The sequence below is a fragment of the Labrus bergylta genome, chromosome 8 (genome assembly GCF_963930695.1).
Source record: "Labrus bergylta chromosome 8, fLabBer1.1, whole genome shotgun sequence".
NCBI lineage: Eukaryota > Metazoa > Chordata > Actinopteri > Labriformes > Labridae > Labrus > Labrus bergylta.
The window spans coordinates 25,276,254-25,293,970 of record NC_089202.1 but is presented as its reverse complement, the minus strand read 5'-3'; the positions used below and the strand labels follow the sequence as shown (position 1 = coordinate 25,293,970).

General features: G+C 41.5%; 2 protein-coding genes across 3 annotated transcripts; one reads left to right on the top strand and one right to left on the bottom strand.

The window, feature by feature from the left end:
• Positions 1 to 391: 391 nt before the first annotated feature.
• Positions 392 to 6,953, bottom strand: mettl25b (methyltransferase like 25B). The gene is made up of 8 exons (XM_020657458.3): positions 6,528 to 6,953; positions 5,016 to 5,137; positions 4,349 to 4,565; positions 3,601 to 3,663; positions 3,213 to 3,350; positions 1,874 to 2,679; positions 949 to 1,133; positions 392 to 616 (listed from the first exon to the last, which is right to left on the bottom strand). Exons 1-8 carry the CDS (start codon positions 6,708 to 6,710, stop codon positions 504 to 506), a joined length of 1,827 nt encoding a protein of 608 aa, XP_020513114.2. The 5' UTR covers positions 6,711 to 6,953; the 3' UTR covers positions 392 to 503.
• On the top strand, positions 6,426 to 13,601 carry isg20l2 (interferon stimulated exonuclease gene 20-like 2). Of its 2 annotated transcripts, none has more exons than XM_020657459.3 (4): positions 6,426 to 6,573; positions 10,111 to 10,853; positions 11,038 to 11,238; positions 12,785 to 13,601. In XM_020657459.3, exons 1-4 carry the CDS (start codon positions 6,441 to 6,443, stop codon positions 12,926 to 12,928), a joined length of 1,221 nt encoding a protein of 406 aa, XP_020513115.2. In that variant the 5' UTR covers positions 6,426 to 6,440; the 3' UTR covers positions 12,929 to 13,601. The 2 variants fall into 2 exon arrangements, with proteins under 2 accessions (XP_020513115.2, XP_065814098.1); XM_065958026.1 differs by lacking the exon at positions 6,426 to 6,573 and adding an exon at positions 7,203 to 7,268.
• Positions 13,602 to 17,717: the final 4,116 nt, after the last annotated feature.

Genomic DNA, 17,717 nt, shown 5'->3' with positions numbered 1-17,717 from the left:
AGGTGAATATTTAAATCAAAATAACAAGTCAAACCACAAAACACATGTTGGGACATGCAGAATCCAGAGCATGTTATTGAAACAAAAAAGGCTGTAAGTTAAAAGAATGGTGTGCTTTAACATAATGAATGCACTGAAATCTGTGATGCTGTGAACATGGTTAAAGGGACATGAAGGTTTTTGTTCCTTCTTGTAAAACTTCTGGATGCCAATGAAAATAAAATTGGAAGAAGAAACAAAAAAGGCATGACAGCGTCCGTGCATCGCCTGGAAACTCAGAGGGGAAGACTGCATGAGGTCAATAAAACCTGATGTTTGGACATTTTGACACGAGAGGAAGAATCTGAAAAGGGTTCCAGTTTTCATTCTCATGAAATAAGAAATGAGAGGGTTTACATCCAACAAGAAGAACCTTCCTTTTTTATTAATATTACTAAAAACAGAAGGCAAATACAAAGAATTAACATTAAGACTTCCTTGTTTTGTTAATAAAAAAAACAGAGCTAGACTTTGGTAGTTGCCGTAATTGGACATCCTCGAGTCTTCAGAGCCACCAGCACAAAGTTTCTTGGAGATAAGTTTGGGTCAAAGAGAGGAACCAGCTGACTGTCCAGGCCTGCAGAAAGAAGGGAATTTAGTGGAACTGGAAATAGAAAGAGATGAAATGATACATATACATGGTTCCACCTCATATATAAATACAGTGTTCTGTAGAGAGTGATCTAACAGCTGTTTGTGGTTAAAAACAAAAAGGTCTCTCTCTGTAGGGATCCTTTCTGTAATGTTGTCACACACTTAGAATAATAACCTGAGCCTGTCAGGGGAAAAAAAGAACAGCTTTGAGTGGACACTCTTTGATCCATCAACCATTATGTTGCAGATATTACAGATCTACATGATCAACTCATCTACTGAAGACAATTAGAAACCTTATTTGCAGCAGCTCACCGTTCTCCTGCAGGTAGATCATCCTGTCCAGCAGGACCAGCGTCTCCACCACAGGAGCCAGCAGCAGGACCAGACTGAAGTACACCACCACCCGCCCCTGCTGCTTCAACATGGCCTCCACCCGCTCCGGGTCCAAAGGCAACCCAGGAGGCAGGCCAACACGAGCAAAGCCCAGACGAGCGTACCTGAGAGGGAACATGGATGTTAGTGGCCAATTTACCTCATTTGATATTCAGCTCTAGAAAAAATGAAGAAAGATCGTTTCCTTAAATCAGCATCTCTACATGCATGGAAGCTTTGATCCAGTGGTCAGTATCTGACCTAACTGTAACTCTAGGGCACAAGTATTTTATGTTTATCTTTTATTCAAGAGTGTGCTTCATTGAAACACATATACACCTCATTCTACCTAAGGACTGATTGGATTAATTTTGGGTCTTCCTGAGTACTGCTGAGGAGCTGTTTGTGAATGTATGTGATTCAGGCCTATGTGTGTGAGAAACATGTCTCTCAAAATAACAGAGTGTAAAACAGAATTTCCCTTAGGAATTAATAAATTATTATTTTTTTAAAATCACCTTATAAGACATCAAACGAAGCCAGACTGATTAAAGCTGTAGCTGCAGTGTGTACTCAGTGTAAACTGTAATAAGTCAAAGATGCAGTGTGTACTTACTGTAAACTGTAAAAAATTAGGGATGCAGTGTGTAATGTAAACTGTAATAAGTGAAGGACGCAGTGTGTAATGTAAACTGTAATAAGTGAAGGACGCAGTGTGTAATGTAAACTGTAATAAGTGAAGGATGCAGTGTGTAATGTAAACTGTAATAATTGAAGGACGCAGTGTGTAATGTAAACTGTAATAAGTGAAGGATGCAGTGTGTAATGTAAACTGTAATAAGTGAAGGATGCAGTGTGTTCTCACTCTGTAAACGGTAATAGGTGTGCTTTCTTAATTGTCTGGATACCCGCCCTGCGCAGATCCGGCATTTTAACCCTGATGAAGGCCTCCAGTGCGGCCCGATAACAGTGCGTCCTCAGCAGCTCGCTTTCCTCCCGAAGTCTTTGTATGTAGTCATCGATAGCGTGACATGCCCCCTCCCGTGCCTTATAGGACAGTCGATGACCCGGCAGCCCTCGCACCCACGAGCTCATGGGATAACCGAACTCTGAGGAAGGGGAGTCCAGGCTTGGTGTCAGCAAAGCTGGCTGTTCCACAAGTCCTGGTGGAGTGGGGTTTTCTTTGGTTGTGATTTTCATGTAGCAACACGCCACAGAGGTGATGCCGTGTACATGAGGGCAGTTTACAAAGTGGCGAAGGAGGGTTGCACTGAGGTCACCGCAGGCGTGAAGACCAGTCAGGACAAAGTCTGGATATCCCCTAAGTTGGTTTGAGTCAGGATGTTCACCCTCCTGACAGAGTGTCTGCATATGCATGCAGCAGGAGCTGTCTTCACACTCGTTTTGTGACGTCATATCAAAGTCCAGAGAGTAAGATTCAGATCTTGTGGATCCCGGGCATGACAGAGTCTGGACCTCATCAGAATATTCATCTTGCTCAGAGCCCCGTAGTCTCTTCTTGCTGGGTCCAGATGGTATTTGAGGATGGTCTTTGACACACTCTGCAGTACTCAGCTGCTTCATGAAGTCCTTCCATGATGCCTTGGGGTTTACCCAACCTGCCACATGGCGAGGAGGCGACTGTGATGCTGGGACAAGAGAGGAACATTTCTGGAGGAGAAAAGTTTGTTCATTTTGGTGCTGATGGTTTGAAATCATTAACAAAAGGAAATAAAAACAAATTAAATATTCCTCTTTAACAATGAGATAATTTATAGTTTCATATTAAAACATACTTAATGGCTCACGTGTGAAAGAAAAAAACGAGAAGTCGCACACTTAGAATCACAACCTGAGCCTATCAGGGACCAAAGCAACAAACTTTGAGTCCATGTACTTTAAACCATCTAATTCACGCTTGATTTTTCATCAAGAAATCCAGAAAAATGCTCTGGATTCTGCATGCCCCAAATCTAAACGCCGATTGCTGATTTCGCCTTTAGCAGATTTGAGCCTCAGGTGTGAGTGTTTGATGTTCTGACCTGCAGATTTCAGTTTAAACAGATAAATGACTCCTTGTCGGATCACTGAGGTTTCCATTCAGACTGTTATAAACTGTGTGCATCAATCAGAAGTCATGATGATGCTAATCGACGCCAGATCCTCACCAAGTAACATATCTTTGTCACGCACCAAGAACAAACCTTTTTCTGGCATTCCTTCTCTAAGGCCAACAGTAACTGTCCATCAAACTTTGTCGCCATGGTAACCAAGGTTCGATCAGCTTCAATCGCCGTCACAGACAATCCAAGCCCGAAGGACAGGAAGCGAGACAGATGACCCTGTTCAGAGAATATTATTATGAATGATGTTAATGATATAACTAATAATCAAATATATTAACAATAATAATGATAATATAATATTCTACCTATATGTTCTACCTGTCTGTTCTACCTATCTGTTGTACCTGTCTGTCTGTTGTACCTATCTGTTGTACCTGTCTGTCTGTTGTACCTATCTGTTGTACCTGTCTGTCTGTTGTACCTGTCTGTTGTACCAGTCTGTCTTTCTACCTGTCTGTCTTCTTACCTGTCCAGAGCCCACGTCCACGACTCTGCTGCAGCCAGTCTGCTCACAAAGCTGCTTCACCCGCTGAGGTAAAAACGGAAAAATGTCTTATTATTATTGTTTTTAATGTTGTTATTGTAATTATTGCTGTTATTATTATTATTATTATTATTATTATTATTCATAATAATAATGTTGTTATTATTATAGTTATGTGTTATTGTTGTAGTTATGATTGTTGTTGTAGTTGTAGTTATGGTTGTTGTTGTTGTAGTTATTGTTATTATTTTTGTAGTTATGGTTGTTGTTGTAGTAGTTGTTGTAGTTATGGTTGTTGTTGTAGTTGTTGTTATTGTTGTAGTTATGGTTGTTGTTGTTGTTATTGTTGTAGTTATGGTTGTTGTTGTTGTAGTTATGGTTGTTGTAGTTATGGTTGTTGTTGTAGTTATGGTTGTTGTTGTAGTAGTTGTTGTTTTTGTAGTTATGGTTGTTGTTGTTGTAGTTGTTGTTATTGTTATAGTTACGGTTGTTGTTGTACTTATTGTTGTAGTTATGGTTGTTGTTGTTGTAGTAGTTGTTATTTTTGTAGTTATGGTTGTTGTTGTAGTTGTTTTTGTAGTTGTTTTTGTAGTTACGGTTGTTGTAGTTACGGTTGTTATTGTTATAGTTACAGTTGTTTGGTTGTTGTTGTAGTTATGGTTGTTGTCGTTGTTGTTGTTACACGTCACTACTCTTACCCAAACCCTAACCTAAACAAGGTTTCCCGTACCGTGCCTAGCTGGCGGATCTCGTGCTGTTTCTTGGGTTTGACGTGTTTCCTGAAAGCATGTCCCAGCAGCGAGCTCTGACTTTGATTTTCCAGAAACTCGTCGGGTTTCGGCGAGTCACTCGCCCTGCCTTGCTGCTTTTTGCACTCTCTGGGAAATGCCAGAGCGTGAGCTGAGGCCCGAAACGCCAAGAGAGACAAAGGCCACACAAGTGGATATCTGAAAGGAGAAAAGTGAATGTTTAATTCCGAACCAGAATCAAGACCTTACGGTCTCTAAATGTACTATGGGAGGTAGAGCCTTCAGTTATCAGGCCTGCTCGTGGTAACTAAAGTCTCTAAATGTACTATGGGAGGTAGAGTCTTCAGTTATTAGGCCCCTCTCCTCTACAATCATCTACCAGCCGGGGTCCGGGAGGCAGACACACTCTGTACTTTTAAGAACAGACGTAAAAAACGTTCCTTTTTGATAAAACTTATGGTTAGGGCATGCTGCTATAGGCTTAGACTACCTGGGGAAAAGAGCTTCTATTTTTCCCTCTCACAAACCACATTTTTTCCTGGGAGCTCCTGAGCTCTCAGATCTTGTAGGTTCCTCAGGATTGTTGGTGAGGAAGGCCTGCTGCTATTGCTATTGTTCTTTGATGAAGGACTTTAAAACCAGCAGTACCTCCTCTCCTCTCCATGAGCAGCATCCAGTAGCAGCTCTGCAGTCTGCCGATAGGACAGGTGGTTCAGCGCCGACTGCCACGACTCAGGTAAGGTGTGCCACAGATCTTCAGTGAAAAACTCCTGAAGGGCGACAACACATCTGCAGTTGCTATGGGAACACCTCAATTACTATGGGAACACCAACATTTATAATGGGAACACCTCAATTACTATGGGAACACCTACATTTATCATGGGAACACCTACAGTTGCTATGGGAACACCAATAAACGGGTAGCTGTCACTGTGTGAGGTAAAATCAGCAGCGCTAAATGAATGTAAATGATGATGACATTAAATATGATTGCATGAATCTTTGCTGTTTTTTTGTTTTTAAATCAAATATCTAAAATGGAAAATCTAATGAAGCAGCAGAGTCCTCTATAGACGCTATAATGAGAATATGTGTCTTTCTGTCAATGCTATGTGTAGTTGAACAGAATCTCAATGTGAACTAAAGAGTGGAGAAGAACATCCTGGAGAACAGGAAATATAATGCAGCAGGTTCAGAGCACGGCGATGGTAGAGGTGGCGTGCAGACAGTCTGTGGTCGTGCAGCGATCACAGGGAATAAACGTCACCACCCCCTCCCACTCGCTCCAGATGAATTCTCCTGATTACATCCTGCTGCGTTCTCACATCAGCTCACTCTGACTTTCTGCAGAATAAATACGAGGAGGAATACGCTGGAGGAGAAACTCCGGGTGAAGAGAGAAACATTCAGCTCACATGACGCTCACTGATATTCTCATAGACTTCTCTTTAATAAGAATAATTATTATTTTAATTGGGGGGGGGTTACCACGAACCTAACCAGAGATATGATGCTTTGGCAGCTTTGTTCATGAAACATTCAAGAACAATAAAGTTTGATAAATGGAATCCAGAGCCCCGCTGTGGTTTCTCTCACTCTTTGTCCAAATGTTGACTTATAATTATTATTAGTGGGACAGAGTTTATTATTGTTAATGTTGATATGTGACAGAGTTCACCTGCATTCTTAAAACAATAAATTACACAATAATAATTACACAATAATAATATAATAATATAATACAATATAATAAACACAATAAATTACACAATAATAATAATAATATAATATAATAAACACTATAAATTACACAATAATAATTACACAATAATAATAATAATAATATAATAATAATATAATATAATATAATAAACACAATAAATTACACAATAATAATTAAACAATAATAATAATAATAATAATAATAATAATATAATATAATAAACACAATAAACTACACAATAATATGTCTGTTTCTATGGTAACAAAGAAGTATTTTGAATAACAGTCAAAGCGTTGATCATGCGTTAACGCATCGCTCTTACGGACGTTTGTTGCCATGACAACGTGATGCGTTTAATGCTTTTTCTTTTTAAGAAACTCCTTTATTTTCAAAGCAACAAGACCCGAACACGGGCTGAACCTTCTGATACTCACGATAATAAAGGAGTCGGACAGGTGGGAGTACTGAGACAGGAACCAGGTGAGTCTTTTGGCGTGGGCTCTCTGCTGCTCCTGGGTCCGGGTCTGAGGGGTCTGAGGGGTCTGAGGGTTCTGAGGGGCCCCGGTCTGATGGGTCCGGCTCGGTGTGGAGTCCTTCACTGACATGGGGACCAACATGGGAGCTAATGCTAACTCCAGTTAACTTGATAATGCTGCGTTAAGTTTGTTTCTCCAGGTGAGACGAAGTGTTTCATAGATAGGTGATACGTTAACTAACCTACCGCAGAAGGTCCGGATTAGAGAACATCTCCACATATAAAGCAAACCCCGCTTTTTTAAAATCTATTAATGCGTGTTTGAACCAGGTTTGAACGCTGAGCAGTTAGCCAAGAGCTAACCACAGCGTCAAATGGAGGATGCGTTCATGTGCTGCCCGTTAATCCCACCGTTACTGATCGGAGCTCGGGAGTTAAATTAAACCACATTAATCCACGTAACACAAACTCACTTTTAATACAATGTGTCTTTGTGGGGTCATAACAGGGATCAGTAAATAATGTGTCTAAGAGGGGTAATAACATGGATCTGGGTAAATAATTCTCTGTGCTGTAATTAATAATTAGTACTCCATAGTATTTCAAATACCGGATTTCTAAATGTGTCTTTGGACGCATCCTAACCCGGATGTGGATTATTTATTTTGAACAGGCTGGTGTGGTCGTCAGTGTGCAGCAGGTCTGGTTTTGTATATTTATGTATTTTTTATTGATTTCCTGTTAATTAAATTAATCTGTAACAACCGTAACGACCCGCCGATGTTTGTGAACATGCGCAGAAGGAATCTGCGTCACTTTATAATCATAACCTCAGAGTTAGCACAGACGTGCTAACGTTAGCTGCTAACGGTTAGGTTTAGTTACCTACTAAAGTGACATTTAACAGCTGTACATCAGGTACATCAGGTACATCAGGTACATCAGGTACATCGGGTACATCAGGAACATCGGGTACATCAGGAACATCAGGTACATCGGGTACATCAGGAACATCGGGTACATCAGGAACATTAGGTACATCAGGAACATCAGGAACATTAGGTACATCAGGAACATCAGGTACATCAGGTACATCAGGTACATCAGGAACATCAGGTACATCAGGTACATCAGGAACATCAGGAACATTAGGTACATTAGGAACATCAGGAACATTAGGTACATTAGGAACATTAGGTACAACAGGAACATCAGGTACATCAGGTACATCAGGTACATCAGGAACATCAGGAACATCAGGTACATCAGGTACATCAGGAACATCAGGTACATCAGGTACATCAGGAACATCAGGAACATCAGGTACATCAGGAACATCAGGAACATTAGGTACATTAGGTACATTAGGTACATCAGGAACATCAGGAACTAGGGTACATCAGGTACATCAGGTACATCAGGTACAACAGGAACTACGGAACATCAGGTACATTAGGAACATCAGGTACATCAGGTACATGAGGAACATGAGGTACATCGGGAACATCAGGTACATCAGGTACATCAGGAACATCAGGTACAACAGGAACTAGGGAACATCAGGTACATCAGGAACATCAGGTACATTATGAACATCAGGTACATCAGGTACATGAGGAACATGAGGTACATCGGGAACATCAGGTACATCAGGTACAACAGGAACTAGGGAACATCAGGTACATCAGGAACATCAGGTACAACAGGAACATCAGGTACATCAGGTACAACAGGTACATCAGGTACAACAGGAACTAGGGAACATCAGGTACAACAGGAACATCAGGAACATCAGGTACATCAGGTACAACAGGAACTAGGGAACATCAGGTACATCAGGAACATCAGGTACAACAGGAACATCAGGTACATCAGGTACAACAGGAACTAGGGAACATCAGGTACATCAGGAACATCAGGAACATCAGGTACATCAGGTACAACAGGAACTAGGGAACATCAGGAACATCAGGTACATCAGGTACATCAGGAACATCAGGTACAACAGGAACATCAGGAACATCAAGTACAACAGGAACATCAGGTACATCAGGTACATACATCAGGAACATCAGGTACATCAAGTACAACAGGAACATCAGGTACATACATCAGGTACATACATCAGGAACATCAGGTACATCAGGTACATACATCAGGAACATCAGGTACATCAGGAACATCAGGTACATCAGGTACAACAGGAACATCAGGTACATCAGGAACATCAGGTACAACAGGAACATCAGGTACAACAGGAACATCAGGTACAACAGGAACATCAGGTACATCAGGAACATCGGGTACATCAGGAACATCAGGTACATACATCAGGTACATACATCAGGAACATCAGGTACATCAAGTACAACAGGAACATCAGGTACATACATCAGGTACATACATCAGGAACATCAGGTACATCAGGAACATCAGGTACATACATCAGGAACATCAGGTACAACAGGAACATCAGGTACATCAGGAACATCAGGTACATCAGGAACATCAGGTACATACATCAGGTACATACATCAGGTACAACAGGAACATCAGGTACATACATCAGGAACATCAGGTACATCAGGTACGTACATCAGGAACATCAGGTACATCAGGTACATACATCAGGTACGTACATCAGGAACATCAGGTACATCAGGTACAACAGGAACATCAGGTACATCAGGAACATCAGGTACATCAGGTACATCAGGTACATACATCAGGAACATTAGGTACATCAGGAACATCAGGTACATACATCAGGAACATCAGGTACAACAGGAACATCAGGTACATCAGGAACATCAGGTACAACAGGAACATCAGGTACATACATCAGGAACATCAGGAACATCGGGTACATCAGGTACATACATCAGGAACATCAGGTACATACATCAGGTACATACATCAGGTACATACATCAGGTACATCAGGTACATACATCAGGTACATAAATCAGGAACATCAGGTACATCAGGTACAACAGGAACATCAGGTACATACATCAGGTACGTACATCAGGTACATCAGGAACATCAGGTACAACAGGTAAATAGGGTTAGGGTGTAGAGTTCACTTGTTTCTTTCATGCTCTGAACCAAGAGGCTTTAATTTCCTCTTTATTGGACCGGAAGTGCATAAGACTAAACTTACTCTGGTTTCAAATTTTAGGAAATAAATGTTTATTTAAATATCACATTCAGACACCTGGACAAAAGGTGTTGCGATAAAGTTAGACCTGTTGTTGTTGTTGTTGTTGTTGTTGTTGTTGTGATAAATGCTCCTGGTTTTATCACTGAGTCCTATCAAAGTTAAATGTTTTTAAATAAACAACATTAAAGGTTAACAGATTCTTGTGCTTCTCTTGTTCTTGTAAATTAGCTTTTTTGCATAATTCCCAGCATGCCTTGGGGTTAACCAGGTGACTGTGTTTTGGTCTGGCAGTCTTATAATTCAGTTTATGTTGTTCTCATTGGTTCTCTTGTCATGTGATGTGTACTGCTCTTCACTCTGTGTTTCTGTTTGTCTTTCAGAAGCCATGTCGGACGTCACGATCAACATGCAAATAGACATGACGATGTCAACGAGGGAACGACCTCAAGGGAGGGAAAACAAACAGTTTAAGAAGAAAAACTTTTCAAACCAAAGAGGTCGCACTGAGGGTAAATATAAACACACACAGAGAGGGAGAATGTCCCGACATAACCACATTCAGCATCAAAACGGAGCTCCAGCACAGCGTCCATCATTTCCTGCTTCTACCAACAACAAGTTCAATAATTCAGACGCTGGAAGCAGCGCGGCCAGCGCTCCATCGAGTAGCTTCAAACCTTCTACATCAGCACACAGTAAAGGAATCCCTCCCCTGATGAGTAGAGACAGCGCTCTACACAAGCCCTCAGTGTCAGCATGCAGCCTCCCTCCCTTCACCGCCACTGTCAAAAACAATGGCTGCCATGAAAAGCCGAAGGAGCGTGAGATCACATCAGCCTCCACCATCGCCTTCTGCTCGGTATCAGGCAGCCGTAAACAGACAAAGACAGCGGAGGGATTCCCCTTGAAGTACGTGGCTCTGGACTGTGAGATGGTGGGATCGGGACCAAAGGGGAGTATCAACCAGTTGGCTCGCTGCAGCATGGTGAACTATGACGGAGACGTAATTTACGATAAATTTATCATACCCAGTATGCCGGTCACTGACTACCGCACACGGTGGAGCGGCATCCGACGCTGTGACCTCGTCAATGCCACACCCTACGCCAAGGCCAGGACGGAGGTGAGGAAGTCATTAAAACAGATCGTTGTGTGTTAACTATTATCTTTCTAATCAGAAATATTATCAACAGGTAAGTCCTTTAAATGTTGAATAATCAATCACCTGTCTCTGTGTGCCTGTGGAGCTTTGTTCTTAATGCGGTCCAAACTGAACGGCTTTAATGAGTCATCTCGTCTGTTGTCAGATATTAAGGCTGCTCATGGGGAAGGTGGTGATTGGCCACGCCATCCACAACGACTTCAAGGTCCTGAGTTACGTTCACCCCACCGCCATGACCAGAGACACGTCTCGAATCCCTCTGCTGAACCAGAAGGCCGGCTTCAGTGTGGGCGAGTGTGCCTCCCTGAAGAGACTCACCAAGGCCATCTTTAACAGAGACATTCAGGTAGGAGAACACCTGACACACGAGCTCAGGCTCTCGTGATCCGTCTGAACCTTGAACATCTCTGAAACTCTGAGAATTAACTGAACACTGATGTGAAACAGCAGCACAGGTTCATTCAGATGATTTCTACTCGAGGAAAACAAACAAACAGGCGAACTGGGTGAACGGGACCCTGACTGGGTGAAAGGGACTCTGATATTCTTAATCAGCGTCCATCAGATGTAAAAAGTGGGAGGAGAATGGGAGCTGTTAGTCATTCATCTGAATCTTTATTTGGTATTGAAATGAACAGTCAGAAGTTTGATCTGTCGTAGTAACGTCTCATAAGCGTCTAACCCTTTGACTACAGCATTACAGAGCAACACAACATCACCGTTCAACTTGACTCTATGACAACACCTTTCTTACATTATTAGCTTAATGAGGTAAACGCTCACTTTGTTGGGAGGTGTAATAAGTTGTTAATTATAATATTGTGTTGAAAGGTGATATGCTACACATTTCCCGTGTGTGGGAGGAATCCACCTGAGTCCATAGAGTCAATGGCAGAGACAAAGTGCAGCTCAGAGTAGTGATGTGAAAAGCAGTTCTTTTCAGTGTACTGAATCAGTTCAGTAAAGTGATTCGTTCAAAAGGTTCATTCACTGAATCGTTCAGTACTTCTCTGCAGCTCTGTCTGTGAATCAGAATTTAATAAGCTGAAACACGGCCGAACGTTTAGTTCTGAGAGGGACTCGGAGGCTGTCGAACTGAACTCAACTGAACGAGAGCTCCGCTCTTCCTCTCAGTTCATTCAGTGATTCATGTTGGAGCTCTCGTTCAGTTCGTTCAGTTCGTTCAGTGAACGAACTGAACGGGAGCTCCGCCTCCGAGTCACTCTCTTCCTTTCAGTACGTTCAGCGATTCATGTCGGAGCTCTCGTTCAGTTCGTTCACTGAACGAACTGAACGAGAGCTCCGCTCTTCCTCTCAGTTAGTTCAGTGAACGTGAATGACCAAGACTGCGAGTCACCAGCCTCAGTCACACACACACACACTGTACAGACTGAAACACGATCGTTAGTAGATGTTAAAACAGTCAGTTGAGTGAAATTAAGTTGGATATAAAAGCCGTTTGCAAACTGACAGCAGCTATAAAAAGCACATACATTTTCGCGACACCTAAATGTTAAATAATATATTTTCTACTTCCTCAATTTTGGAGACATGAGAGGGAGAAGTAGGGGCGGGCTGTAGTGACACAAAGCTCCTGACCTACTCCGTCCTGTTGGTTCAGTCAGTACGTATCACTGACATGAAAGGAGAGGGAGGGCGGGCTTTGAGCGACTCTCACGGTCTGGAGAGAGGAGAGAGCAACTGAAGTTGAGAAATTAACGACTCTTTTCAATAAGTGATTCAGTTCAGTTCGTTCACCCAGATGATTTGTTCGTTTTGAACAAATCGTTCATGACCGACACATCACTAACTCAGAGGATCCCTCATCAGTTCGTCTGAATGTCTTGATGTCTCTCATTCTAGATTTGAAATCTCCTCTGTTGCTTCCTCAGGTTGGGAGGATGGGTCACTCTTCTGTGGAGGATGCCCAAGCCACGATGGAGCTCTACAAGGTGGTGGAGGCCGAGTGGGAGAGAGAGCTGGCCTTCAAATCCGGGAAAGTAACCCCCAGGCATAAAAGGACCACATGTAAATAAAGAGAGTTTAGAATGACATTTGGCGTGGCAGCTTCGTGAACTCTCTCCTGGATAAACTTCTACACACTGCCTGAACTTTACGGGATAAGAATATAAGAACATTGGAAACACTTTCTGTACTTCTCAGGGTTGGCACTGGCTGTAACAGGTGCTCCTGCCACCAGGGGGCAGTCATGCATCAGGAAACTGAGACTTGTGAAATGTGTAGTTCTCTACTACTACTACATTTTCTTTTATCTTGATACTTCAACAGTCTTTGATTTCTTGAAGTGAAAATCAAAACGGTTCTTCATGGTGCTCTGCAGGATTCAGGATTCTCTGATTGGATCAGATCATTTAATCCTGATCAAACCTCAAGTTTGTGTATAAATCTTCTGAGCAGGACTGAGATTACTTAGACCTTAAAACCAGGATGATCCTGATCCAGCAGAGGTCTGACTTAGACCGGATTAAAGGAACCATGTAAGAAGATGTGTTATAAAGTGACTGATATAAATGCTCCTGTGAGGAACTGTCAGGTTTTCTTTTAGCGCTACCCTGTGGACTAAACAGGTGCTCTGCTGATCTTGTTTTTAACATGTTTCAGAAGTGTTTACTGCCCTTCTTTGTTTAAACATTTAACAAATCTTTAGTGGATTTAAAAAAATAAAAAGTCTGTTGGTCTGACACAGAGCCTGTGACTCTGGGTGCTCTGTGCTCCTGCTTGGGGGGGGGGGGATCAGAGTCTGTTAAAAAACACCATGGGTATGTATGGACCGCAGTCTCACCAGGTGCATTGTGTATCCTGTTCTACAGTATGTTCTTCTCCACTCTTTAGTTCATATTGTGATTTTGTTAAACTACATGTAGCATTGATATAAAGACACATATTCTCATTTTATGTAATTTAAGGTGCATATCTGAACAACCAGGTCAGGAGGATTTCAGGAGCAGTCATGCAAACAGGAGTGTTTCTCTGAAAAACGCTTTAAAGTAGACGTGGTCATCAGATTTCAGAAGAAAACCTTAAAGTTGTTTAAACTAAATTTTCCAAACTGCTTTAGGTCGGTTTTGTTAGTTAAATTAGGTAAAGTATAATTATTAAATCTTCTTACTGGTCGACATATGAACCATTTGTATCCCCTGTAAAGTGAATAAGCCGATGTAACTCCATGAAAGCTTTGGAACAAACAGGCTTTAGATTGGATTCTTGTTGGAGGTAAAGATATTTCTTTCATGAGGCTGAAGAACAAAAAGGAGAAATGTGCTCACTGATCCGTCTTTAAATTAAACCTTTGATTTATTATTCTCAGAGTCAGATTAAGAGTTCAGCTGCTGCAGACTGAAACACATCAAAGATCCCTGCTGGTCGATGGATCAAAGCGCCCCCTGGGGGTCGTTATTGGTGTTACATTGTGCAGATTAACTTTTCCATACAAACATAACACAGCGCACCTTAGTCATGGCCACCATCTGAGTCTAATTCTTTTTTTATTTCAGACTTTATTACACCAGTTCATACATACACCAGTTCATATACCTGTTCATACACCTGTTCATACATACACCAGTTCATACACCTGTTCATTCATACACCTGTTCATACATGCACCAGTTCATACACCTGTTTATGCATACACCTGTTCATACACCTGTTCATTGACCTGTTCATACACCTGTTCATTCATACACCTGTTCATACATACACCAGTTCATACACCTGTTTATTGGCCTGTTCATACACCTGTTCATTCATACACCAGTTCATTCATACACCTGTTCATACATGCACCAGTTCATACAACTGTTCATACATACACCAGTTCATACACCTGTTCATACACCTGTTTATACATACACCTGTTCATACACCTGTTCATTGACCTGTTCATACACCTGTTCATTCATACACCAGTTCATACACCTGTTCATACACCTGTTTATACATACACCTGTTCATACACCTGTTCATTGACCTGTTCATGCACCTGTTCATTCATACACCTGTTCATTCATACACCAGTTCACACACCTGTTCATACACCCGTTCATTCATACACCTATTCATACACCTGTTCATACACCAGCTCATACACCTGTTCATACACCTGTTCATTCATACACCTGTTCATACACCTGTTCATTGACTTGTTCATACACCTGTTCATTCATACACCTGTTCATTGACCTGTTCATGCACCTGTTCATTCATACACCTGTTCATTCATACACCAGTTCACACACCTGTTCATACACCCGTTCATTCATACACCTATTCATACACCTGTTCATACACCAGCTCATACACCTGTTCATACACCTGTTCATTCATACACCTGTTCATACACCTGTTCATTGACCTGTTCATGCACCTGTTCATTCATACACCTGTTCATTCATACACCAGTTCACACACCTGTTCATACACCCGTTCATTCATACACCTATTCATACACCTGTTCATACACCAGCTCATACACCTGTTCATACACCTGTTCATTCATACACCTGTTCATACACCTGTTCATTGACTTGTTCATACACCTGTTCATACATACACCAATTCATACACCTGTTCATTGACTTGTTCATACACCTGTTCATTCATACACCTGTTCATACATACACCAATTCATACACCTGTTCATACATAACACCAGTTCATACACCTGTTCATTCATACACCTGTTCATACACCTGTTCATTGACTTGTTCATACACCTGTTCATTCATACACCTGTTCATACATACACCAATTCATACACCTGTTTATACACCTGTTTATACATACACCTGTTCATACATACACCAATTCATACACCAGTTCATACACCTGTTTATACATACACCTGTTCATACATACACCAATTCATACACCTGTTTATACATACACCTGTTCATACACCTGTTCATTGACTTGTTCATACACCTGTTCATTCATACACCTGTTCATACACCTGTTCATTCATACACCATTTCATACATCTGTACATACACCTGCTCATACACCTGTTCATACACCTGTTCATTCATACACCTGTTCATACACCAGTTCATTCATACACCTTTTCATTCATACACTTGTTCATACACCTGATAGCTCTCTACCAATAATGTTGGCCAGTAAAATGGCAAATACAGTGCAACCATTTGCATTGGCTCTGGCGTTTAAGGAGGAGGATGCGCCTGAACAACCAATGCGCCAATGGGTGCATGACATCTTTTTGGGCACCGGCAGTTGCCTCTCTCAAGGGCTCTGGGCACCGGTAACTAGGGACGTAGGTTACTACTCGTCCTGATTGGTCAGCTGTCAGAAAGGTGCTTGACGTCGCCCAGCACTTTTCTGAAAAGTTGAAATAATTCAACTGAAAAAGGCGTCATCCTTTTTCCTTTTTCCATAGGCTTGTATGTAAAAAAGGCGCTGGCAGTTGAAAAAAGAAGTCAAGTGTGAACAGGGCCTTAGTAATTTCTTCATCATTTATATACAGTTTCACAAATTCAGAGTTATAATTCATTTTTCCAGGAAATATCATGAAGTTAGATTTTTTTTACATTTAGTGCCAATTTATTTGTTTGAAACCATTTTTAATAAGCAAGCGGGCGGCTGCGGCACAGTTGGTAGAGTCTTTGCCTCTCAACCAGACAGTTGAGGGTTCAATTCCCAGCTGAGCAACGTGTCCTTGGGAAGACACTTAACCCTGCATTGCTCCCGCTGCTTCAGTGGCGGTGTACAATTGGATTAGTGTTGTACTTACTCTCTAATGTACATTGCTTTGGATAAAAGCATCTGCTAAGTGAATTGTAGAAAGAAGGCCATTGTTTACTTCTTTCATAAGTACTGACACGTTTTTATTTTAGAAAAGCACATTTGTATCATCTGCAAATAATATTGGACATATTGTGTTTGATACTGTTGCAAGATCGTTAATGCGTATGAGAAACAATAATGGTCCTAAAATGGACTCTTGTGGGACCCCACACTGTATCATAGATCTCTCAGACTCTATACCATTTATGTTGACATACTGCTGTCATCATAATCACTGAGCCACTTCAGGACAGATGCTTACAGGCAATGCACAGAGGCAAAGCACAACATCAACAACTAACCCCCTCTAGGTGTCTCCATCAATCAACACCCATGTGGGAAGAAGATCTATAGAGTCCCCAGGCAAAAACCCCTGTGCTGGTACGCAAAGAAATCTCCACAATATAAAAAAAACCTGTTCAGCATAAAACAACATTTTTTATTTTTGGCGTACTCCTATCTTATCTGTCTTGTATCTATTGGGTTGTATTTATATCAAATGTGTTTCCCCCTCTACATTAATCTAGTTTTTGCAACAAACAACTTTAATCTACTCAAGTTATGCTCGCGCGCACAAAAATAAACAACAACAGGAGAGTACGCCTCGTGTTTTGAAAAGTTCCACTCGATATTCCGTTATAGTTCAGTCCTGAAACAACAGCAAGCAGCCGTAGGCCTACATTACAAGATATTCTGTTACTTATTGGAGTTTTGCTTTGTTGAACGCAGAGACTTATAATACAGAGGCTCTGGTTGCACGGAGCCTGCGGAGTGTGCGCCTGCATACACCTGTATATACATACACCAGTTCATATACCTGTTCATACACCTGTTCATACATACACCAGTTCATATACCTGTTCATACACCTGTTCATACATACACCAGTTCATATACCTGTTCATTCCCCCTTTTCATACATACACCAGTTCATACACCTGTTCATTCATACACCTGTTCATACATGCACCAGTTCATACACCTGTTTATGCATACACCTGT

Coding starts and splice junctions, on each gene's coding strand:
- mettl25b (XM_020657458.3), bottom strand. CDS start 6,710: ATGTTGGTCCCCATGTCAGTGAAGGACTCCACACCGAGCCGGACCCAT. Junction 5,138..6,527: donor TGTCCGACTCCTTTATTATC/GTGAGTATCAGA, acceptor GTCGCCCTTCAG/GAGTTTTTCACTGAAGATCT. Junction 1,134..1,873: donor CACCTATTACCGTTTACAGA/GTGAGAACACAC, acceptor GTTCCCTCTCAG/GTACGCTCGTCTGGGCTTTG.
- isg20l2 (XM_020657459.3), top strand. CDS start 6,441: ATGCGTTTAATGCTTTTTCTTTTTAAGAAACTCCTTTATTTTCAAAGC. Junction 6,574..10,110: donor AGTACTGAGACAGGAACCAG/GTGAGTCTTTTG, acceptor TTTGTCTTTCAG/AAGCCATGTCGGACGTCACG. Junction 11,239..12,784: donor TCTTTAACAGAGACATTCAG/GTAGGAGAACAC, acceptor TTGCTTCCTCAG/GTTGGGAGGATGGGTCACTC.